The sequence below is a fragment of the Acyrthosiphon pisum genome, chromosome A1 (genome assembly GCF_005508785.2).
Source record: "Acyrthosiphon pisum isolate AL4f chromosome A1, pea_aphid_22Mar2018_4r6ur, whole genome shotgun sequence".
In the NCBI taxonomy this organism is placed as follows: Eukaryota; Metazoa; Arthropoda; class Insecta; order Hemiptera; family Aphididae; genus Acyrthosiphon; species Acyrthosiphon pisum.
The window spans coordinates 68,505,799-68,532,380 of NC_042494.1; the positions used below are offsets into that span (position 1 = coordinate 68,505,799).

Here is a 26,582-nt window from a genome sequence, read left to right on the forward strand (position 1 = left end):
GATCGGTGGCACCAATAAAACGGTATAACATTATAGGTATAGCCGGTACATATTATTATTATCATCGTACAAACGGACCGCCGCCGACACGTCGTCGTATAACGACTATATATGTAGGTATAAATATTATTATTATTATTATTATTACAAAACCGACTGCAACCGCCGATCAAGCTCGACCGATATATATATATGATGTTCATGATGTTATTATGTATTATAATAAATGTATCACATAATATAATATATATTATTATTATGTTGGTGTGCGCGCGTGTGTGAGATGCACTAAAAGCTATTATTTTACGATACCACCACGCCCCGACCCTCCCGCTTCGACGTTCGATTGTCCCCTTGGCCATTACCTAGGTAGGTACTCTGGGTTGGTATACTATAGTAACATAATGTGAAATAATCGCGCCGTTACCGGTTTTTAGAAAAAAATAAAATATTTTCAATCTTAGTCCGCTTTTAATACACACGGATTTTTAACGTCTTTCCTTTCCTCGCCATAAATTTTAAGTCGACGAAATGTGTGCATTACATATAATAATATTTTATATTACTAGTTATTGGCTGTTTTATATTTTCATTCCTTAATGTACCCATATATTATGTACTCGACACGTGCGTTGTCACTCGTTGTTTTAAAACGCTGTTTTTCGCCAGTAATCCACTGCAGATGATATATTATAATAATATAATAACATATTAATGTTTTACACTTTTACGTATTTTATATCGGATCGATGGGTGGTACGGCGTTTATATCACGATGGAGATATTTATCATACACCAGCTACATATTATGTATAGATAGTGCTACTATAGTGCCAACTCATACCGAAATATTTGGACTTAACTATGAGCCGTTGAAATGCAGACTACAACTAACTGAATGTCTGAATATTTTACCAACAATGAGTTGCACACTTGTACCCCAGAGTCGTGCCGTATGCGATTTATACCAATATAACCCTAAAAGAAGTCTGCACATAAAGTCACCGAATACATGATTGTGTCATCAACAAAAAAAAGTACCATAAATCCTTATTATAGGACACAGTACACCACACACCAATGGATTTATGATATTATAATAATTAATTCCAACATACGTTTTGCTTTTTAATTTTTGGAAATGATTGTGAACATATACCTACTGCAAGTCGATATGCATAAAAACACCAAATAATGATTTTAGAACGTACGCTGTGCATTTTGCATAATACTAATTTCACGATTGACATATTTGTAATAAATATTTGTTATCTCTATATTCGTTGTATCTCCTATATAGAGTTAACACCCTTGGTAAAAATTATACTTATTTTACATTTTCAATTAATTAATAAAATTATAAATTAATAATGTTATTATAATATATAACCATTATTATATTACATTTTAAAATAAAAACTACAGTACAGTACCTAGTATGTATATATTATTATTGTTAATTTAATATATCTAATCACTGAAAGAAAAAAATAAAAGCCGTATATAATAATTGCATGATGTATTTGATAATATTTTTCTTTCATTGTGTAGTCAAATGGTTAACAATTAATTATTTTTTGTAGTTTAATTTTTTCACCTTTTACTTTGATCATTATTTACGAATATTACACATTTTTTTATAAATGTGTGTTTATTAATTTAATGTACGTAGTTCATTCGGTACTCTAAAGTTTGCTTGATATTAATGACAAGCAATAACAGACCAAAATATGTAAGTTAAATTATGTAGGGACAGAGAGTATATGGGCCATTGGATATTTGGATGAACCTTTCTATGGTTTTTGTATTTTTCGGAAACAAATACCTACAAAACCACTCTGACCTAGATTGTATGTTAATATTATAGATAAGTTACATATGGTAGGTACTAAAATTATAATTATATTATATAAATATAATATAATATAGTCTTTGTCTCACTTAACTATACTATACCTATAATATTATATATATATGATATATTGCGTATTTACGTTTCGTTTTAATTGTAGATATTAAATTAACGTGGCGTGTGTTTAGGAGGGAATAAGCGATTTCCTCCCCAAATCGTTTAGTCCATCCCCTTACGATCAAATTAAAAGCAAATAAACGGCAGCTGTTAGCTTTAGGCGAATGATATAAATTTAGATAAAAATCAGTTTCTTGTAAAACCCACTATCCTATACATTTCAATGATTGTGAATCAAAAAGTGCCTACTCTTTTTAAAAATATTTTAGACAAATTATTTGTTTACAAAAATAATGATTACATTTTTTATATTTTATATTATAAAAACATTTTTTTAAGCTATAATAATTTCAGCTTTATCTAATGGAATAAAATATAAAATCTTTTTTAAATTATCTATATATTATAGTATCTATTTGTATTAATGTATTATATACTCGTGATACTTGTGCGTGTGATCTAATTATAATTACCTATTCAGAAAAAATATTTGTTTTCATAATTTTGCATCGATTGTTCTGATCATTATTTTTATAAATTCAAATTATAAACATAATATTTAGGATAAAAAAAAAACGTGTAATACCCATATTTTAATGTTAAAAAGTTAAATATAGTGCAACCATCACGGTAGCAAATATATACCACATATACCGGATATACACGATGATTTGTGTGTTAAAATGTTTGGTGTATATAACAAGTAGTCTATATATATATATATGTTATTTTAGGTGATATCGTTAATCAAACAGGTAACAACAAAGGCTGAATTTGAATACTGGTGCTAGAACCTATATGATACGTATTATATTTATACATATTTCATCATAGATACCTATATACTGCTGGTGTCGGTATATATTACTAAACCGAAAGCCCGGTAAAAGCGCGGTACACGCGTTGATTACGTGGGGGAGGGTTACCGTGTAAGTACACCATCGTCCATCACGAACATGCGATGTAAAATTAAAATACTAATATTGTGATACCTATATATATACATAATATAGTGGCCATACGTTTGTAAGTTTCTTAGGTACCTATACCTACACACTAGTACGACAGTAACAACAACATAATATACTGACCCCGGGAAAGCGGACCTGAGGGCGGCCGGATTGCACCAGGCGGCCGGCAGCAGTGAGCACCAGGGTGGCATGATGGCCGGGCACCACGCGAGCAGCGACGGCGGTATCCTCGGGTGGTGGTGATGGTGATGGTGCAGGAGCACCTCTTCCGCGGGTTTTGGGCTTTCGCTGTCAGACATGATGGCGAGCGCGGTCGCGTGCAAAATATTCTATGCGCGAGTCGCACTTGCGGTTTAGTCGTATATAACGTAATATACGAATAACAAATAGGTAATATTAGTATTATATTGTAACGTGTTGTGATCGAGAGACCGGGGCAGCGTCGCACGTGCCCGGTGGTCCGCGGGAGAGAACGATCTCACGGTTTATGTTAAAATAAAAATCGTTTTATTGGAAAAAAAATCTTATCCGTGAACACCGCGGGTGATTTTTATCACGTACATGAAATCCGTTTAAAGACAATATTATTATATTATTAAAACACACACTCGCGTACATAGATCACGTTTGCGGTGGTTATGTGCTATAGTAGTAATAATAGTAATAATAGTTATAATAATCGTACACTACAGTCGCGGACGAGAGCTGTCGAGAATCGGAGAGAATCGCGATCTTCGCTTCGACACTCGAGACGCGATGAGGGTCGTTGGTGCAGTGGTCGTCGACGAGCAACCCACTTGAACGATAGTCGACTGCGGCTGCTTCTGGTGCTGCTGTTGCCTTAGCCGCGACCCCGTCGGCGGAGCGGTGTTGGCCGGGAGGGCGCGAAAAACTCGGTGAAGGGGGAGTGGCCCGGGGCGGCGATTGGACGGCAGGCGTGGCCGCGGTGGAAGGGGGTAGAAAGTGACGACTGCGGCGGCGGCGCGCGCGCCCTTAAAAACCGTTGTCCGTCGACAGCGACCGGCCGCGTCGGATACATCATCGCATTTATTATTATTATTATTATCCGTGTGTGTGTGTGTGTGTGTGTGTGGAGATCGATTCCGGCGGCGGTTAGTGTCGGGTAATTATAATATAATATACGGGGTCATCAATTTTACGTAAGAGACTGCACTTATAATTTCATAAAACACTAATGTTTTAGAAAATGTTTCTTTTACATCATTCAAAATCGGTACAACACAATATTTTCGGGGGAAAATTATAGTTTTTAGTTTGTACAGATTTTTTAAAGTTTCTTACTCTTTTGAATAACAATAAATAGGTATATCTAATTTCATATTCTGAAGCAGAAATTCTTCGGTGTATTTCGGTTTATAATAATACAATTTAGAACAAGCAGTTTATTATAGTTATAATTGTTTAAAGTTTAAGCAAAGCAGTGGACCAATATTTTGTGGAGTACTCCTGTAGTCCTGTCCTGTACCACTCATCTAAACTTTAAATACTTGGCTACTCATAAACTACTATAGTCCAAAGTTCGATTTTTGACCATCGAAGTATTACTAAGAATAATGAATAAAAAATTAATGTTGTCACTAAAATAAGTAAAATTAAAATAACTAGAACGATAAAAAATAATAATAAATATATTATACTTTAAAAATACTAACATAATAATAAGTGTCTTTTGTTAAATGTATTATAACGTATTATCTGTGTTATATGAGTAAAGTTACACGTCAACTATAACGATGCATCATTCTGTATCTTATTATATTTTTAGGAATCCGCTACCTACATGTAACAATACTCATAAACGATTTACGATTCTCATAAATATTTTTTTATTATAAATTTAATAATTTTTTATACAATTCATATTAGGTTTACAATGATTGTAAGTAAAATGATCCACATAAATGGGATTTATTGATTCTTATTCATACAACTATACAAGTATTTAGTATAGTCTTTCTTTTTAATACACTACATTAAATAATTACATGAACTACGATATTTACGAATAACAATTTTCAGATTGAATTCAATTATTGCCATATTTGTTTGTATATTTGTATTTATAATTAGTGGTTAAAGGTTTTCAATAATTACCATCAGTATCATATATAGGTAGTATGATTTTATTTAAATAGCAAATTTTTACTATTAAAAAATTATATTACAAATTGCATTATATATTAGGTATAGTAAATTATATTGATTTATCACTTATTTTTGTGTACATAACTAATTTAACAAGTAAGTATGTACTCACTTATTCGATCGAGAGCTAACGAATACAGGTACCTAACTATAACTTAAACGTTTCTATAAATGCAGCCATAACTTTTAGCTCAGATTATTGCTTATATCATAAATTTATATATTAAATCGACAATACATATTATACTATAGATAATAACAACGTATTAGGTAACACTTACACGAAAATCTTCTCATTTGTGGTAAAAAATTGCTTTTTTTTAAACTAAATAGCTTGCAGAGTAATTGTTTCATCAATTTATTTGTATACTCTCTTAAACGAAATTGTACGAATTACATTTTATTGTCTATACCTATGCGCTTAATGTCTTATTGAGACTTTAAACGTGTGGCTTAAATAAACTTTAATCTATGCTTACTTAAAACATTATATGAGTTAATTCGTGTATACAGTAGATAATACTGTAATACTGTTTATATGCTGGATATAGATAATGTATATTATTATGCTTAAGGCTCGTCAAAAATTATATACCACATCGAATGTAAATAAAATTGTTTGAAAACCAATTTAAAGATAGAGAATTATTATTATGTACATTAATCAATTTTATTTAGTGTATGATTAGTGGACAATAATGATGCGTAAGCACGTTTATTAAATGTCAAATTACCTGTAGGTATAATATGTATATTATTATTTTGTAATTACTCATTTGTATATAATAATATGTATATGATGGGTTTAATGCACGTGGCAGACACACATAATACATTTTTGAAAACCTTGTTGTAGGTATATAAACCCATATGATATAAGCATAGGTACTACATACTAACCGAAAACTATTAAATTAAAAAAGTTGTACTTAAAATATTTCGGAACAAATTGTTTTAACGCGTATAGGCGTATAGGCGTAGAATAGATCACGTGGATTCATCATTTCACTGCGTGTATATGCAAGGTGACTCAAATTAACTAATATCTTAACTCATTAAGCTAAGTTAATACCTACCTAGGTATATAGAAAATATGAAAGTTTTTTATAAAGTTGAATTACTTTTCTTTTTTTTAACTTGTTAAAGTTACTATTTACATATAGAAAAAAGAAAGAAAAATAAATTAACTACCTATATTTAACTTACTAAAAAATCAGTTACACTGATTTTTATAATCGAATACAATAAACGCTTATCGTCTGCAATTATCAAATATTTTGGTAAAAGTATATTATACATTATTAGGAAAATAATTAACTTTACGTGACTATAAAAATTAAATTACTAATTTCATAACTGCATAATATATTGTAATACATAATATGCTTTGATTTTAACTTCGTCAAGACTAAATTTAGTTAAAAGTATCTTAACTTAAACTTTTTAACTATCGTTAACACCGAGTCTTGTAAATATGTACCTACAATTTATTATAATATCCACTGTTGTAACGTAAAGTATATTGTGTAATGTTAAGCAGCGATACGTGTGTTGTGTGAACCTCACGTTTTCACAAGTGGTCGTTTTACCGCTTACAATAATAATATGAAGAGCGAGCTAATAATATATATTATGTAAAAGAATTAAGAATACCTATAAACATTTCTCTAGAGTCTCTCAAAAATTAAACGGTGGCGATGAGTGTCTACCATTGATTTGTTCCGGTGAATTCCGAATAACACGATGGACGTCAACAGCCCCTCGAACCCGTTCGCATGTGCTCGGAGACGAGTGTATTATAAAAAAATATATGTACATAATATAATAATATTCGTTGTACTGCGTGTGCGTGTCAAGAGACCCATAAAAATATAATAATAATAACAACAGTAACGAAAAATTCCGTTCGAGGACTCCACGACATCGCCAACAAGCCTTTTTTTTGGTAGTCCGATGCTTAAAATATAATACTGTACTTAATATAATATGCGTCTACATGCAATTTTGTACCGTGTAGCATTATTATAATGTCTGTCACTGTGATTGAAAAACGCACATAATAATGATTGCAGCTTTTCAGCTCATTTCTATACAGAATAGACCTGATTCAAGACTGATCTCAATATAATTATCTCAATATAATTATATTTGTATAGTATACAGAAACACATTTTGTTGCCAATATTTTGTATTTGCCGTTGAATTTCTAAACTCTAAAACCATAACAATGTTTTGTCAACGTTTACTGCGGGACATCAACCAACTCACGACGATTATAATTATATCCATTACGATTTGTAATATTATACGATACCGTGCAGGTATAAACCGCAGCTAATATATACCACCATGTCAATACGAGTATACCACGATTGTACACAGCCATGGCCCATAAGTGTATTATATACATAATTGATAATATACATAATAAAGAATGATATAATATGGTACACATGTCTATACACTCCGTATATCTGTCGGTCAAATATCCATAAAGTTTATTACCCCACATATTGTTATAGCACGTGTCGCACGTTCGGTTCGGTATCCTAATCCACCGCCTACGTGCGCAGTAAACGGCGCGCGCAACCGCCGTTATGCGCAATTCAGATTTATTCCTATGATATATACAATTATTATGTTATGCTTATTAATAACTAAAAAGTATTAACTAATATTATTAACGTGTGCACAGTATGTAGCATGTGAAATACGCAATACGATATGCCTAAACGGCTAAACACTGCATAACACACAGTACACACACATTATTCACCCCGCCAGACTATACATATAGGTGCGATAGTGTCGCGTGGGCGCGGACGTCGTACAATAACACTTAAATCGAGTGCGAATATAAAACTTTATATAAATGTTATGTGTTTGTGTGTGTATAAAAGGTACTGACGGGGATTAATAACACTATAAAAATTAGCGCGGGAAACGCAATAAAATAGAACAAATACACACGACGCCGGGCTTCGTTGTTACACATTATTATTAAATCGGTACGGTGGTTCGATATAATAATATATTATATATTTATTATATTATTGTACAAAGTCCCGATTCAATATGTGATGTATATAAATACCACCGATCGTGTACAATGGGGCGCGTTTATAATATATATTATTTTTCTGCTTCTGTTGGATGCGCACTGTTAAACTGCTGCACAGCACACACATTATATACCTACAGTGTACATCCTTTGCTCCGACGATCGGTGAATATTCGGTGATATAATACAATATAATTATTATTAAACCAATTGGTTCTATTATCGTAGAACATTCATTATTATTTCAAAAATCGTATATTTGACAATTTTTCTTTTACGCATTTAGCTCGTTACAAAAAAAAATTTTCAAATAAAACTGTATTATTAATCGTTATACATTTTTTAAAGTTTTTTACGTTTTTGATTGACATTCTGCGTTTTTAATTTCTTATTTTAAAAGCAAAATATTTTTCTGAGTATTTCGATGTAGGTACCTACCTACTAAAAAAAAACAAATTTCGGACCAGTACCTAGTTTTTACGAGTACACAAGTATTTAAAGTTCAAATGAGCCATGTGTGTAGTGGAACAAGATTGGACCGCCAATTTAAATACCTATCTGCTTATAACTAATTATAATATAACTACTTACTCGCCCGAAATTTTATTTTATATATAGAAAATTACTAATTAGGAATATTCTGCTCCAGGATATGAAATACAAAAATACGTGAATTTTTTCATGCCCAACAGCAAAACACTTTAACAATAAACAATTTTTTTCTTACAAAAATGTTGTTTGGCTACGACTTAAAATTATATAAAAAAATATTTTCAACGACTTTAAAATAGGTAATAAGTGTTATTCCATGGAATAATCACTGCGAATTCCTATTAATTATTATAATTGTAGACACTTAATATACCTATAAGTATATAACATATTTTTATCAGTCCGCTAGTAGACATAGATATGACGAAATACGAAACAAAAATAGCTGTTGTATAGACAGTTAACACTATATACTATAATATAGCCATATTTGCCCATAGGCAAGAATTTATGCATCTAAAATGTTGAAATTATATTGTTTATAGGGTAGATACCTTGGTACCTATTACTTATATTATATCAAGACGCAGAAATGGATTTATAGTTTTTACCTACCAAATCAGATTAATCCTGACCTTTTTATTTTTTTTCTGGGGCGCTTATAATTTATATACCTTAATATATTATTATTACGCCTTATACAAATGGTAATATTATTATATAGTATATTAGTATCGAACGGTTTCACGCAGCACCTTTCTGGGCTGTATACAAAACGAACGCGGATGTTTTGACTTCACAAGCGATGATTTTTCAAAAGTTTCTTAGTTTTTCCAGATAAATTACAAATATAATAATAAATAATATAACAAGTGCCCGTCAAATCACGGCGGGCTACATTGATGCTTTCAAATTTAAGGACATCACCCTATTATAATATCCATACAACTCCTGTAAGGCTGTAACACTCTTTTTCGCGTTGATTTAATCGTTTTGAAAATACCGAAAAAAAAACCATCGTCGTTTATTGATTTATAATAATATAATATTATACGATACAAAAATACAAAATGCAATATACTCGCACGACCATAATACAATATAACCATATCGCTGTTATATTATACCTCACCCGCCCGGCGGGCGACAAAAAGGCTTTTTAAACGCATCGCCTGATCGACGGCAATAGTACACAAGTGCGTGTATTTGTGTGTGTGTGTGTGTGTGTGTGTGTGTGTGTGTGTGTGTGTGTGTGTGTGTGTGTGTGTGTGTGGCAGCGGAGCGCTAATGGACGAGCGATATGGTTTTATTATATTATTATTTTTGTTTTAATATACCGACAAATTGCGTTCGTTCCGAGCAATTAGACTGCTCCCTTCGTGACCCACCGAAGCTCATCTGCCCTTAATTAAACAACACCCCCGCCACCCGCTTTTACATGTATGTATATAGTTTATTTCCTATACTTCATACCCCCTCATTTTTTTCGTATTTTTTTTAAAATTTTATACAGGTACGCGTGTGCACGACACTCTGTATCAGACATAGCTGATCCAGGTATAAGTATATAAGGTCGGTTATTTGTTGTTATTGTTGTTGTTGTGTTTTTCGGTAATATGACTGGCCGAACCCCGTCCGGAGCAGGTGAAAACGAACTTATGTATATTTTCTCACTAATTTATTTAGAAGAGCGCACGTGAACACAAAAAATAGGGTAATTGGTTATTACGCATGCTCTATGCTCTATGCAATATAATATAGGTACATATATCGCATGTAATATAATATAAATTATATATTATTTATTTTTTATAAAATAGGGAGGTGATAGAAATACGTGTGGTGAATCGTTTTTACTTTCCTCGTATAGTGAATAATATAGATACAGATGACTTATTAATCGATGTATATAAATTGTATTTCTTAAGTAAAAATAAATTCAATTTTTTATTAGAATAAGTGGAATAGGACAAGTGATTGAAAAATAAAATTATGTGGAAAATATGTGAATAAATCAAAACAATTAACAAGTAGGTAGGTAATCTAATAATGATAAATAGCTAGAAGTATTGAAATGTAGTTAATAAACTCAAATTCGGATTCGTCAGTAGAAAATATAATAATGTGAAAATTTTTTGGCAATCGTAACGACTGACGAAATAAAATAAGTGTATGTTATATAAAGAATACATATTATATAGGAACTAGGTACTTTCGTACGAATAATTTTTCATCATAATTATTGTTTAAATTAATTAACTTTAAAACGTAGATCAAAGTTAAAACTCGTAAAAAGAATGTTAAAATAATAACGTGATTGAAGGTTAAAAATTATAGCGTGACTATGTTTTTAACTCTTCGTTGCTCGTAAATATTTTATTTTCAAAATCCACTCAGTTATACCTACTTTAATAATTTATTGTAGGCGCTCCTACATACAACATAGTGCTGTGTTTATTTTCGCCTATATTATAATAAAGGGTCAACGAATAATGTATGTATCAAGTAATCAAATACAATATTACAGGGTTTCACAGGACATATTATTATTAACGTAGGTACCTTCATCATATTCAGTTATTTCTATACGTCAATGTAAATTGTATACACTTATTTAGTACAATATATAAAAAAAATAGGTTAGATCGATTCAACGCTCCTACCAGTACCTATATTATAAAAACGATGAATTGTACAACTTGTAGTAGGTAAGTTGTACGAATGTGAGTGCGGTAGTCGCGTACTGCAAGTTCGTATGACTAATATTGACTATACTATACTAGTTCATACAACTGGTGTACAATTTGTCGTACGATTAAGTATTTCACAAGTTGCAGATCCAGTGCTTAATTTTGGGGGAGGGGGGAAAGTACAAAAATTGGCTAAACATAGTGTAAAACAAAGGGAAACTACCATGATTGGGGGAATGCCCCCTTTGCCCCCTCTGGATCCGCACACTGCTGTATTTGTATCGTGTATGGCACGCTTAAGACTTTACGCGTTAAGATAAATAACAACGATTGCATCATACATTTATTTATAACATCGTATAATATAATTAAAACAATTATTAGCTTTAAGACAATCAGCTGATATTGCAGAGATCGTAAATGTTAGAGGAGTTTAGTATATAGGTGCGCAAGCGACCACCTATATACGATAATAATTAAAAATAAATTCTCTTGTGGACATAAACGATAATATATTATAATATATAGCCCGTAGTCTAGTCGTCTGAAACGAACCGCAGCGATCCGTTCGAATTTGACGTAAGTACCTACCTATACCCACTGCTGTTACACGCATATGATATAATATTATAATATATCAAAGCAATAACGCCACGTACTTATATAATATTATCGTTAATGGTTTCAGGTCATTATTGTTAGGGGATATTCGGCGCGTTAATCACGACAATCTTCGCACGTTGCGGACGATCGGTCGGAAAAAGAAAAAGGAAAAGAAAACCTGCAGTGCCAGGCACGTGGTTGTGCACGTCTAATCATCGGCCGCAGCTGACGGTTTCTCTCACGCCCTCCTTCGGCCTTTCCGTCGTCGGTTTAGGTACGTTTATGTTACATTATATACATATATATTTATATAATATATATAAAGACCTGCGTGTATAATATAGTAATAATACATTCACGGAGCTCGATGTATCTTATTATATATATAGTCATAATATTATTATATCGTGTATAATTTTTTTTTTTTGGTTTTTAGCTCGTTTCGTGTGCTTTCGGCATAAAGTGTGTGCCCACAGCTAAGTATATTATACGGTCGGCGCGGTGGAGGGTATAGTATAACGAATATAACAATAACAACAAACGCAAACTTCAAGGGGCCAACCACTCGGCGCAATAAACATTATAACGAACGCGAGCTTCTATGTGTGTGTGTGTGAGTGCATCTCTCTCTCCCTCTCTCCAGGCGGCGTATAACGACTTTAACAAGTTTTCGGTTTCCAGTGTCTCTCGCCATGATATTATTCAAAGTCCTCACCCCCTACATCCCTACTACTCACCCGACCGTCACGATATTGCACAGCCGGTATATTATATTATTATAAATACTCACATGCGACGGGGTATAACAATAATAATATATTATGTAGTATATAATATTATATTGGGTACGTACCTATACCTATACTTGTATGATATAGACTCTCGACGACCTAGCACGAAAGCATTTCAAACGACCGCAAATTCGTCGAGAGCTTTCCCATTTCGATTATAATACATTATGTCGCACATTAAATCCTGACCGAAAACGGGGAAAGTCGTACAACTCTTTCCCGTGACTGTATAATACCAGTATAGGTACACTCGGTATGAGGGGCACATTGCACTCGCCGATGTCGTTTCGATTCACGCATAGCGTTACGAGTGCACTTTAACCGAACGCCATGAACGAAACCGTTCGCTCAATAAATAACTGCATCACATCGCGGTATACTTGGTAACGGTTAGTTTTGTTTAAGTTAGGCGTTTGGCGGGGGAGGACCACGGTCGCATATCGCATTAAGACTAAGACAATTTGTAATAATAATAATACGTGTATATTAATTATATATTAAATTCAATAATTATTTAACCACGGCATTATTGTATGAGTTATGTGGTCGAACGGTATATTATAATATTAATTGTATCAATCAAATTGATATAATATAATAGGAATATGATATTATATAGGTATATAATATTATTATGCAGTATTAGGGATGTGGATAAGATACTTTTTGCGAGGCTGGTTATAGGGATGGAGGATGTGAGGCGATCGTATTGCCAGAACAAATCGGACGAGAAGGCGAGGTTGGTACATGTACTAATCTGTGTTAGGGCCAGTTGCACCGTCTACGGTTAAACTTCAATTAAGCTTAATCAACTGATAACAGATATTTAACCGGGCAAATTCGGCCGATTAAACTCCGGTTAACTTTAATCAGAGACGGTGAAACTGGCCCTAAATGTGTCAAAAGCCGCGATAAGCCCGTAATTCAATTATCCGCCACGACCTAGTCTAGTGCACAAGATCGAAAAACTATCAATTATAATATTATGTGTACACAAAATACTAACCATGATGCAACTTCAACGTGTATATATATAACAATAATATGGACTACGTAAATTTATGAAACTTACCTGTCGTATCTCAGGTCATCGTCATACGGGTAGTCCGGTGGAAGTATTTGCCAGCAGCTAGTCTCGTAAGCTCCAACCGTTTGTGTTCCACCACCGCCGCCGACTACAGATTCCTGGGGGCCGAAGGGGACCAGGGCACCGCCCGAATCGGTGGGTTCGATGTGGTGATGGTGGTGTTGTTGTTGTTGTAGAATTATGTGGTCTTCGTGATGCTGTTGGTCTTGCTGCTGCAGGTGATGGTGATGCTGGTGTTGAAGGTTATGTTGCTGCTGCTGCTGCTGCTGTTGATCGTTCATGACCGGCATAAACGTGGTTCCGTTATGATCCTGGTGATGGTGATGGTGCTGCTGTAAGACCATCGGGTCGGCTCCAGTCAAGACGTCGTGCTCGTGGTGCGCGTGGTACATGTCGACGCCGTAGGGTCGGTATCTGGCGATCGAACGCTGTTGTCTCGTTCTCGGTTATTGACCGATCGATGGTGTTTGTTTCTCTATTAGATGTTTCTCGATCTATATTCAATCGATTACAGTCGAACACACTGCGCGCGTTTGTCGCTGTGCGGCCTAACGACGCACTGAATAACCGATTCGAAACGCCACGCCGACGACGGCGACGGAGGCGATATAGATAAGACGACCTCTTATCCACAGCACCGGATCCTTACGAATATCTATGTCTTGGATGTATGCGTGCGTGTGTGTGTGTGCGTGTGAGTGTTATGTACACAATGCGTATTTGTACACACATGCAAGTGTACACATAAGTGCGTATGTGTGTGTGTGTGTTCGAAGACTACACTATTTTTTAATTTTATATAATCATCGAATGTCACCAAAGATTTTAGACATTTATTCTCTACACCGAAAGTACGAATTCACACGTGTGCAGTATATATAAACATTTGGGTTTATAGTTTACACTAATCACTAATCAGCCGAGTAGGTTTAAGGTTATACTATTTTTTTCGTATTTTTTCTCGATACATATACCTATAACTATTAATGGACACAGATATGTCTATATTATGCACGCAGTGCAAGAGTTGGAAAAATATTAGTAGGGGTACGCATTAATATTTTTCAAAAATAAAAGATACTCCGTTTCCTCGCGTAACCGCTCAATGCAAGCATTGATTATGCGATGTACCTGATGAGCTGTTTAAAACAACCTAACGCCTGTCAATGGCACGTTTTTCGATTTTATTACAACGCAATAATAACATATACCTAGCTAATAATACAGAGTTATAGGCTGCAGTGCCACAACTAGATATTGGTATTCATCGGCTGGAGCTGAGCAAGAGCATTTTATGCAGCCTAGAGAAGCTTTATGATCAGATATCAGACAAATTATAATACTTAAATGATTAGTTTGATATAGGTATCAAAATCGCAGTTGAACCAGCTGGATTTTTATTTTTTTATTAAAATTAAAACAATCGGTCTGGTTTGATTTAATTTCCCTGTGACTGCAGGGAATATGTGAATCGCGGAGTCTGCAAAAACAGGGTACACTTCATAATTAAATTACCCATAGCTATATTACTTAGTACCCTATACATATTTTTGAATTCTGTCTGCGGGATATGAAATTAGACTATTAGGTTGTCAATCTCGCACAGAATTATAAAATATGTATAGGTAACTGAGTAGTGTAGGTATATATTAACTGTTTTATAGAGTGACATAGTGTACCCAGTTTTCATAGACACGTGGTACATAGTGTGTATAAATAAATGTATACTTGGCGAGCGATTGTAAATTACATAGATTATAACTTTTTTGTATCTAAATTAAATGTATTTCTATTATTTGACATATAAACATAAGATCAACCGTTCGTATTTTTTGACCGACTTTATTTGTATTTTTTGTATTTTAAGTTAAGACTAAATTTGATTATAATGATACACATTTTCGATTTTTCTTTCAAAATTTAAGGCTAAAATTAATTGTACAACGCGGTCTGTGTCATAATATATCTATTGTAATTTTTATAGATTATTTATTTGTTTTTTTTATAGTTTAAATATAGTGGTGTAAATAATATTATGATTTATGAATTGTGATTATAATAGGTACATTTCTAAAGTTGATTTTCTGTTTTGATAAAGTGAATAAAGCGTATAAACTACAATAAAGAGTATAAAGCGTAATACTAAATTATCTCAAATATACCTAATCTTATAGTTTGAAACTTTAGTTTTAATTTTTTTTTATGATTTCGGAAGAATTTACATTAATTTAGTATCGGTGGATTTGGGCATTTAAAATGTTGGTGGAAACGGGTAATCACCATGGATTTTGCATATTTTCGAGTCTAAAAAAACGTACCAGTGAAATTCACATGGTATAAATTCGGGCGTAACTGTTTTCATAATATGTAATGTATTATTTGAACGAGAAACTTGTGATGTTTCTAATTATTAATATTAACATTTATACTGTGTCACTTACTATTCGTTTAATTTTAATTACATATATTTAATATTTTAATATGATCAATATCAGCTGTTGTCTGTGATACAAGGTCACCTACATCATAATCATTACTATTTTATGGATTTATAGGTTCAGGGATTCTCAAAAATAATTTGTTAATTCTTTTGGCGGAAAACGGTCATGGTGAAACAAACGAAAGTCATTTTGGCGGAAAACGGAAACCTCCATAAATCCGACCATAGCAACGACTAGGTACCTGTAAATCGGTGTAATTCGCATGCGCTCGTACTTGACACCACCTGCACCCCCTTGAAGTCCTGGGACTATAACTGTTGAAAAGTATATAAACTTTCAATAAAATGTTTAATTTTTAATTTTAATTCAAATTTTGTGTAATATTCAGTAACGATTTTTGGATGATTCTCTTTGCCACTCACCCTGTATGATCTGCCCTTTAAAACGTAACACTAACATAACGGAATATCTTCGTCTCGATCATCGATCTATATACGTTAGAACTATTACTATACATCAATACGTCTCTTTACGTCTTTACAAACAAATGAATTCGCCAATCGTGAAAGAGCCGTCAAAGTGTTTGTTATTTTTAATACATGGTTGTAATGACGTTCGCCGAAAGATAAACTCGTATTTATCAATACTATCTTTTTATTTATAAAGTATTATGTAGTGTATTATAGTCTGATCTAGGCCTCAAGTCGTATAAAATTGTTTGTGTGTGTGTGTGTGAGTGTGTGTGTGACAATACTATAACAATAATGATAAATTATAATATGTGTTGTATATAACAAAGTATACATACAATATAGCTATTGTGTACAAATTTACATACCTATCATATTATTACAATGTTATATTTGAACTATTAAAGTCGCGTGACCTTGTGCCACTATGGCAAATATCGTGCAATATTCATAGGTACCTGCTCTAGTGCTCTGCATGCCTCATGTATCAGGCCATCAGAGTGTGTACAAAGGATATCTCACAATATTAAAGACGTTTTATTTTCCGTCGTTATTATAATTCATAATATCTTATTTTAAACATCAGTTTAATGTTTTAATCGCCAGTCACCAGCACCTGCTTAAAAATCGACCGAAAACAAACATTAATAATAATAATAATTCTACAAACCTCATATTATTATATTAAATTATGTCATATAAACTATGCACGGAACACTGCAGCGGTAACACGGCATATTATACGAACATATAGGTACATATTATACCTACATGGCCACATGTATATTGTTATATTATTATTATTACTAATTGAAATTGGAATGAAAAAATTAGTTTATTGAATGTTTGATTTTCGATTTCAGGTCACACCATCGCGGTTGCACCGATAACACGTATTGAACTCTTATCTTGAAAAAAAAAAAAACACTCGGTAATTGCGGCAGGATATCGCCGTCAAAACGAGTAGCTCGAAAATATGTATCTAAGTGGCGGCGAGGTACTCAACGATATAACATAATAATATATACCTAATAGTAATGATGATATAAATATAATAATAATAATATCGGTATAACGCCAAGGTAGTATAATAATAATAATAATATTGTAAAGTGCGCGGTAGTTGGTTATTATATTAATATTATTAATTATTATTATGCGTACTATAATATAATGCCGCTACTGTAGCCGATGCCGCCGCCGCCAAGTGTCCGGCACACACAGATCGCGTATCATATTATGTCTCTATACAATACACACAGATAAGGTGGAGATGGCTATAATAATAATATTAGGTATGCTTATTACTTACGTTTTTATATATAATATAATATAATATACTTCCTAATAATATTTATCTATATTAACAACGGGAACGTGCGTATTATTAGACCATAAAATGTCTTGTTTTATTGCGATGCGTGCCACTAATAATTATATATTATTATGATATGTGGCGTATAGATATACATATATTATATACATATATATATATGTATATGTTTATATGATATATGCGGTATATGCGTTCACAATAATAAAGATGAAAATAATTCAAATAAAGCAATAATTTTAAAACAACGAACATTACACACCCCTATACGCGTCTACATGTAATTTACATGTATGCATTATGTAATTATGTATATAGACATTTTACAGCATTAACCTGATGTTATACACACATATTAATATTATAATGTACTTTATGTGGCTACTTTTATTTTAAAAACCAATTTTTTTTTATATTTTATTACTTGGATTTGAGACCGCATCAGGAAGAACAACGGAATTGAAATTTGATGGTCGCATCACGTCATATTATTATAACATTATTTTCGGTAAATCAGGTATAGGTAGGTAGGTACATTATTTTTCTTTGATGTCGTAAAACCGTTCCACAAGTATGATATAAGTATTATAAGTTATAACTAGCTGATATCCCACGCACTTCGTTATCCGTAAAAAAGTTACAACTCTTATAAACAAATAATAATAAATTGTGATTGTTCAATTCCTTTTGAGTGTAACTCGTTGCAGTAATAGTGCAACTCATCCACCTTGGTAGGCAATGTGCGAAAATTCGATTTGAATTGATGTACCTTATCTGGCTGACTAACCGCAATGGCAAAAAATATACAAAAATAAATAAATACTAATCTTTACTAGGTAATTTTATTATTTCTCATATAACCAATATCTATCATTAATTAACCAGTAAATCTCAAAATCCCTGTTTGAGCAACTCTCCGGGTTGGACCTACCTGGTCCAATTGTGAATCTAAACCATCCAGGACACCACTCATATACAGGAGGGGTTTTCCGTTTTCTGCCAAAATGACCCTCGCCCGTTATCACCATGGCCGTTTTCCGCCAAAGGTTATATTTATTCCGATTTCCGCCAAAAAATATTAATAAATTATTTAAGATGTTTTTTGAGAACCCCTGAACTAAATCCATAAGATAATAATGATTACGATATAATTATTATTTCATCTCAGTGCTATCCGCTATCAGCCGTTCGCTGTCAGACTAAATCACGGTTTAAGATATACCTACCATATATCTACAACCGTGGTCTGCATCTGTCAGTTGAAACCGCGGTGTCAAAAAAAAATGTCCGAGAATATTGAAGTGATAACTAGTAACCGCGGGCATATTATGCTAGTATACAAACATTTTAAATTTACACGTGCGTACGCGTCAAAAGACGGTATTACTCGGTGGAGGTGCTACGAGAAACAGTGTGGTGCTAAACTTTTTACAATATTGGTATGTGGTTAAGACATTTAGACATACCTTTGGTTTATTATTTTTAAGTCCCAATGAAGTAATGAGATGTTTTATGGAAGAGTTTATGCCACAGTGCCCGTCTGATAATCGTGTTCTAGCGTTTTCACAATATTTATTGAACAATTAAATCTCAAATACAAGTACGTTCCTCCAAGTTATGGGCGGAAGCAACTTCTTCATTAACAAGTATCATTTAATCCCAACTTCAATCCATCGTTTTATAAAAACGCACCTTCAATATTTACGTGGGTTTAGAATTTGATTGATTAGGTACAAACCAGTGTATATTTTAGGTAAAATGTCAAGTGTGAATCAACTAAAAATTTCACGAAAAATAATTCAGTTAAGATAAATAAAAAATGAAAAATAAATTAAAAAATACATATATGGGCATTTAACTAGGTTTGAGTTTGTCAAAAAAGTTTTCTTTTTCGTACAGTAAATATTCAAAATGATGTAATAATCAAAAATATTTTACACTTATACTGTTTTTTCACACAATTCGTTTTAATTTTAATTTTAATAATAATGTATTACTTGGACGACAAATTCATGATGTTTAAAAGCGTATACGTTGGGAAACACACGCTGGGACACTGGGTATACCTATATAATATGTGAATAATAATAGTAATATAAGATATGGTCATTTAGATAATAGTTTATGATCCATATCTGTGATACAAGGTTAGCCCCATGAAGAATAAAGATCTTTATTCTTCATGGTTAGCCCGTACATCAAATTTAGTTCAGGGGTTCTCAAAAAATATCTTAAATAGTGTATTAATATTTTTTGGCGGAAAACGGCCATGGTGATAACGGGCGAGGAGTCATTTTGGCGGAAAACAATTACGCCCCTCATACACACACACAAAAAATTTCGTCAAAATCGGTCCAGCCGTTTAGGAGGAATTCTGTAACATACAGACAAATATTCATTTTTATATACATAGATATATTACACCTAATAATCACGGTGCGTGATGCCGACTATTTTTTAGACTAAACGGCGCTGTCACTTTCACTGAAGTAAAATATATATTTTAACGATTTTTTAGTCATTAAATCTGTAACAATTGATTACATATTCAACAAAACAATATTTTTTTGTTCACATCAAAATATGTTTATTAATTATAAACTAAAAATAATACAAAAATGTATAAACAATAATATTTTCAAAAAAATTAGCTTATTGGCTATAAATATAATATTTTACATTATTATTTTCATGATAACAAAAGGAAAATAAATCGAAATTTACAATAATATGTGAACAATTTAACAATTTGAGATAATTTAATGAAATTTAAAGAAAAAAAATACGACGGACAGGTGACACAAATAACAAAAGGGGGAGCATGTGAGATGGCGAATCGGTGCGGAAATGCAGTGTTGCTGGCCACTGGTCACCTCTGCACGTTCTCCGACCTGTCCTGCGAGTGGACTAGTGTCGCTGGCACGTTTGCTCGGACGCTTGATGACCTTGCCCAGCCGGCGAGGCCAGACCGAGACGACTCCGGGAGCGACCACGGTTGATGGCGGCGGACGGCGAAGACCAAGATGTGGAGCGAGCGAAGTGAAATTTTGTGCTGCGGAACCAGTGGGGACGATCGAAGCGGCCGACGTGGGATTACCGCTGGGCGAAAGGCGAGAGTCAGTGGACCACAGCGCAATCCATTACTCTGGCGTTGTCCCTTTGGCTGCGTTTGCGTTCCGCCGCCGCGGTGAGGTCGTGCGCCGCCAAACCCTGTGAAACAGTTAAGTTTCCGCGAGTCCAGCTTCACTGACGTCCCCGTGTTCCTCACACGCAAATCTCCATACCACTCGGCACTTACCCCGTGCCGAAGTCTCCGCCGCTTCCGTCGCACCGAGTCGGTGTACTGTTGGGGCAGAATCGTTTCCCGTACCTCTACTATAGCCGCCGTATCACCACCGTCTTCCGCCGCCGCCGCTCCACGTGACCTTAACTGAAGCTGGGCGCTCGCCGAGCTGCCAGAGGGTCTCGCGCGTCAACGACGACCGAGCGCGCTATACGCCAGCAAACCCGTCGCTCCTCGGGTGGTCAGAGAACATGCGCGGGTGACTTACCGCCGCGCACCGTCCGTGCTCTTTCTCGCATCCTCCCTTCCATTCCGTCGCAGTCATCCTGTCTGTCGTCTTCGGCCAAGGGGCGAGCTGTGGACGGTTTCTCATTGGCAACAGCACATACCGTGGAAAAAGCGTCTGACGCCTTTCCACCTCATACGAGGTGAATCTCAGTTTCCGGGTGCTGCCGCAGCAGCCCCGGATTAAAATTATCGTAGGCCCTATAGGCAATAGGCACAGTACATTTAGACATTAAGTGCATACACGTTAATATGGCCCTGTAATGGCCAGTGTTTAAATAGTTAAGAAACCTTCTGTTTGGAAGAGGAAGTGTCAAATCTTAGTGTTAATACTTTAAAAACAAAAAATGACAGTATATTTTTTTTTTTATTAATAATTAACCCGTGAAAACTTAGGCCATTGGATGGTTTTTAACTGTGCGGGAGGATACTGTTGGTTTTTGTAATCACGCTTGTTTTAGTTCGGCAGAATTTTTATGTGGGATTACCAGTCCTGTAAAGAATACTTTTAAAAAGTACTTGAGTAAATACTCAAATACATTTATTTTTAAGTATTTAAGATACTACTCAAATACTTTAATTGTAAAGTATTTCAAATACTACTCAAATACTTTGAAAAAGTATTTGGAATACTTTTCAAATACTTTTGGTTTTTAAAGTGGGTTTCTAATTATCATAATATAAACACATGGGTAGTAGGTAATCTAATAGTTATCTAATAGTTTTAAAGGGAATATTGTTATTCAATATTCAACAACTTTTTTTAGAAATCTGGTTTTCACAAAACGTTGGGCTTCGGCTAACACAGAAATACAGAATATTAAATAAAACTATTATTCTATTATTTTAGTTGACAATAATATTTTTCCAACCAATTATTTCGAATAAAAATAAAATGTTCGAAATAAAAACTAAAGTACCTATTCAATACCAAAAAGTATTTAATACAAAAAAAAGTATTTAAAATACCATTCAAAATACTTCATGCTGAAAGTATTTAAAAAGTTATTCAATACTTAAAAAAGTATTTGAATACTTTTACTCAAATACTTTTACTTAAATACTTTACAGGACTGGGGATTACTACATTAAAATATTACTATTATACTATTCTAATATTTTTTTTGTACAATTCAAGGTACTTTCTTATTATGTCATGTTTGTGTGTATGACTTAAGTTATTAATTATTATTTGTATAAGCCATAATTAATATATGGTAGACGCACAGTGTAATACATTATATATAATGTATTAAGCAATATAGAAATGCAGAATGTTTTTATTAAATAAACCATCATCTTATCAAGCTTTTTCCATAATGTAATTTAATTGTACATACTTGGAGAGGCGGTCTTTTGAATAAGTTCGCCAAGGTCATCCCATGCAAGAAATTATTCACACTCCTAGATAGAATGCTCACGAACCGCCGCTTCAAAGTACTTTTGGGTAATAAGGAAAGCAATTGGCGCACAGTACTTAATGGTCTTCCCCAGGGTTCGGTACTTGCCCCGACTCTATTTAACTTATATATACATGACCTACCTGTTACGAAAGGGCTTAAGTTCCAATACGCGGACGATATTGCTATTGCTTATCAAAGCACTGATTTAGAGGATGGCGGGAAAGCACTTACTGAAGACCTCAGTATTATGAACAAATACTTCTCTAAATGGCGTTTAAAACCAAACCCTACCAAGACTGAAGTATGTGCTTTTCACCTAAACAACAAAAAGGCTAGAGAAGAGTTGAAAGTGACATTCCAAGGAGTACAATTAAAGCACAACTTCACCTGGGAATAACATTGGATCGTACGCTCACATTTAAAGAACATCTTGTCAAAACTGGAAAGAAAGTACGATCCAGAGTCAATTTAATTCAAAAACTCGCCGGTACAGGATGGGGTGCTAGCGCTAAAACATTACGGACAGCAGCACTGGCGCTAACATACAGTGCAGCTGAATACGGTGCCCAAGTGTGGTGTAATAATGCACAAGTGAAAAAAGTTGACATACAATTGCATAGCGTAATGAGAGTGATTAGCGGCACGGTGAAGTCCACCCAGTTACAATGGCTACCAGTTCTAACCAATATAGCTCCACCAGACCTACGAAGAAAGCAGAAACTTATTAATACTATCAGGAAAGCCGAAGATAGGAGGAACCCACTGCTAGCCGAAAGATTAGAAGATATACCAGCACTTAGACTAAAGTCAAGGAAACCGCCTTGGAAGATAGCTAAAGACCTAATAAGATCAGGATTTGAAACCAAAAAGTGCTGGTGCGATGAATGGACTAACTCCACTTTACCAATCAAAAACAAAAACCTGGTGATGGACCCCAATCAAGGAGTTATGGGTATGGAACTGCCTAGACATGAATGGTCTGTACTAAATCGTCTTCGAACAGGCCATGGCCGTTGCGCCGATATGATGTATAAATGGCGACTCCAAGACAGCCCAGCATGCGATTGCGGCAACGATAGACAAACCATAAATCACATAATAAAGGAATGCCAGATAAGGAAATTCAACCAGGGCATCGAAGGAATCCACGCGATAACACCGGAAGCAGTAAAGTGGATAAGGGAACTGGACGTGCACCTGTAACCTGTAAACTGTAACGCATTATTGTTATGTCATATTATATTATATATTTATAAAACCTTAACCTTTCTAATCTAAATTTAGTTAAATTATACTTTATGTTTATATTTTATTTTATTATTTTATTGTTAATTTTGCTGTAAATGATTTGTTAAGCCATACGAATAAATAAATTGTACATACTACAATAAAAATTTAGTTTAGATAATAATATTATTATGTTATGCTTTCCAGTTTCCACTGATTACGTATATTTAGTCTCCAAATATCTTTAACTTTTAAGTATACGGTATATCGGCATAAAATAAAGTTTGCCCCCCCCCCCCACCCATAAAAACTGCCCAAGTTACGCCCATGGACAAGGCTACAAGGGACAAAAGTATATATTGTCTATTGACTATGTGCAATGTGTACCCATTATTTTTATTAATATTGAATATGATTTGAAAAAAAATTGTATAAATGATTATTATTTGAAAAAACGTGACAAAAAAAAATTATTTTATCATAATTTATAACAAATGTGTAAGTAGGTACTATTAAAACTATTATTACCAATAGCGTATCATTTTAAAACATTATTAACTATGATTCAAAATAAACATGTATACTATTATAACTATTATAATATTAAATTAAAAATTAAAATTGATTAGATACTTATTAATTATTATTATGCTGTAAAAAATGTATCTTTAAAATATGTTGTCAATGTAAAGTGTTATACAGGTAAATATGGCGCAAATACGCTGTCGCAGAAAAACACCTTTTTTATTTTGGCGCAAATGGACGATGCCCAAATGCCCCAATGTGGGCCTGTAGAGACCGGTTCCACTATAGGATAAGGTTTCGCGTGGAGATGCGCAGAAGATCCGAATTTCGGCCATGGCGTGTTCTCTCGCTGCAGGACAGACTATAATATGTCATAGTTGACTCTGGAGCGCAAAGACCAAAAACTATTATAAGGTCCCGGATGAAACGTATCTGTGCCGATATTTGTTATCCGTGTCTATACTCATCATAATTTATTATGTTGTAGGTACTTACTGTATATACTTGGGCGTTACTATAAGTCTATAAATATTAAATAAATATATTCTAGGCATGGAAATAAAAACCAAATATTATTAACATATAATATAATGATAATTTATACCTAATTTAATAATATCGATGTTTATTTTCTTTACAAATAATAGGATTATGCGATATGCGCATAATAATTATTGATTGTTACAATAGTTATTTCTACATGACTAAACCACCATGACACCATCATGAACATGATATTTTCACTCCGTGTATACTTATCTAAAGCGTATGGCTAATAATAATAATGTACCTAATAACTAATAAGTAATATAAGTAATAACTGACAAAAAAAAGATTTTTAAACCGATTAATTTACTATATACCTAATGTTTGTTAGCAAGTCGCAAATCAAGCGATTAAAAAAAACAATCGTTTTGCGGGTAAACACTGCGATAAAAATAAATACTTGCGGCATAATTATGATATTAATTAGTGTTTAGACGTGACACTGCGAAAGTAAAATTGGCGTTTTTACAATATTAATACGTGTTCCGACATTAGACGCAAATAAGTTTTAAGGACTTAGCCATCGAGCTAAGCTCCCCTAAAAGGTAAAAATATTTAATGAATGAATCACTCGAACCATAGTTTCTTATAATAGTTATAAAGGACTTAATCCTCTTCTATTATCACACAAATTAGTAATTAGGTACTATACATTAAGGTAATTTTGTAATAATAATATATTGAAATTGGTAAATTTAAATTATAATTACCTCAACATTTTCAAACCTCGATTTTTTATTTTTTAAACATAGTAGGTACCTATACTCTACTCCACATAAGTTTACCCACATTTTGTTTTTTTGCGCACGCAGAGTATGGTGAAAACGTTGTGACAATACAGTACACTAGGTACGTATACATATATATATATACAATATACATATACATATATACGTGTACATCGTGGTGTTTCGCGACGTGAAACTGTAGAGCTACAGTTAACAGTAAAATTGACACAACATTTTCCCCATATTATCATAGGCGCAACTAGACCTATACTTTTGAGGGTGCACAAAGTATTTTATATTTTGGGGGTGCACATTTTAAACTTGGGGGTGCACAAGTCCCCTGTGCACCCCCCTAGTTGCACCAATGCATATTATACTCTGCGTGTACAAAAAACAAAAAGTGGATAAACTTACGGGGAGTAGAGAATATTTATAAAATATATTTAGAATATCCCATATTCCCATGTTTATTTTCTCAGAACTGAAATTAATTATTATTCCAAGTGTTGAT

At 33.5% G+C, this 26,582-nt stretch overlaps 2 protein-coding genes across 2 annotated transcripts in view; both read right to left on the minus strand.

Moving 5' to 3' along the window:
* The window catches only part of LOC100570533 (homeobox protein vnd), a 141,277-nt gene extending 138,088 nt beyond the window's left edge, over nucleotides 1-3,189 (minus strand). Inside the window, exon 1 of the mRNA XM_029487416.1 lies at nucleotides 3,061-3,189. The gene's annotated coding sequence lies outside the window, so the exon portion shown is untranslated. The remainder of the gene's footprint in view (nucleotides 1-3,060) is intronic.
* Nucleotides 3,190-13,811: 10,622 nt separating this feature from the next.
* Nucleotides 13,812-14,222, minus strand: LOC100166494 (G-box-binding factor). Its single transcript, XM_029486257.1, has one exon. The coding sequence runs from the start codon at nucleotides 14,220-14,222 to the stop codon at nucleotides 13,812-13,814; it is 411 nt and encodes a 136-aa protein (XP_029342117.1).
* Nucleotides 14,223-26,582: the final 12,360 nt, after the last annotated feature.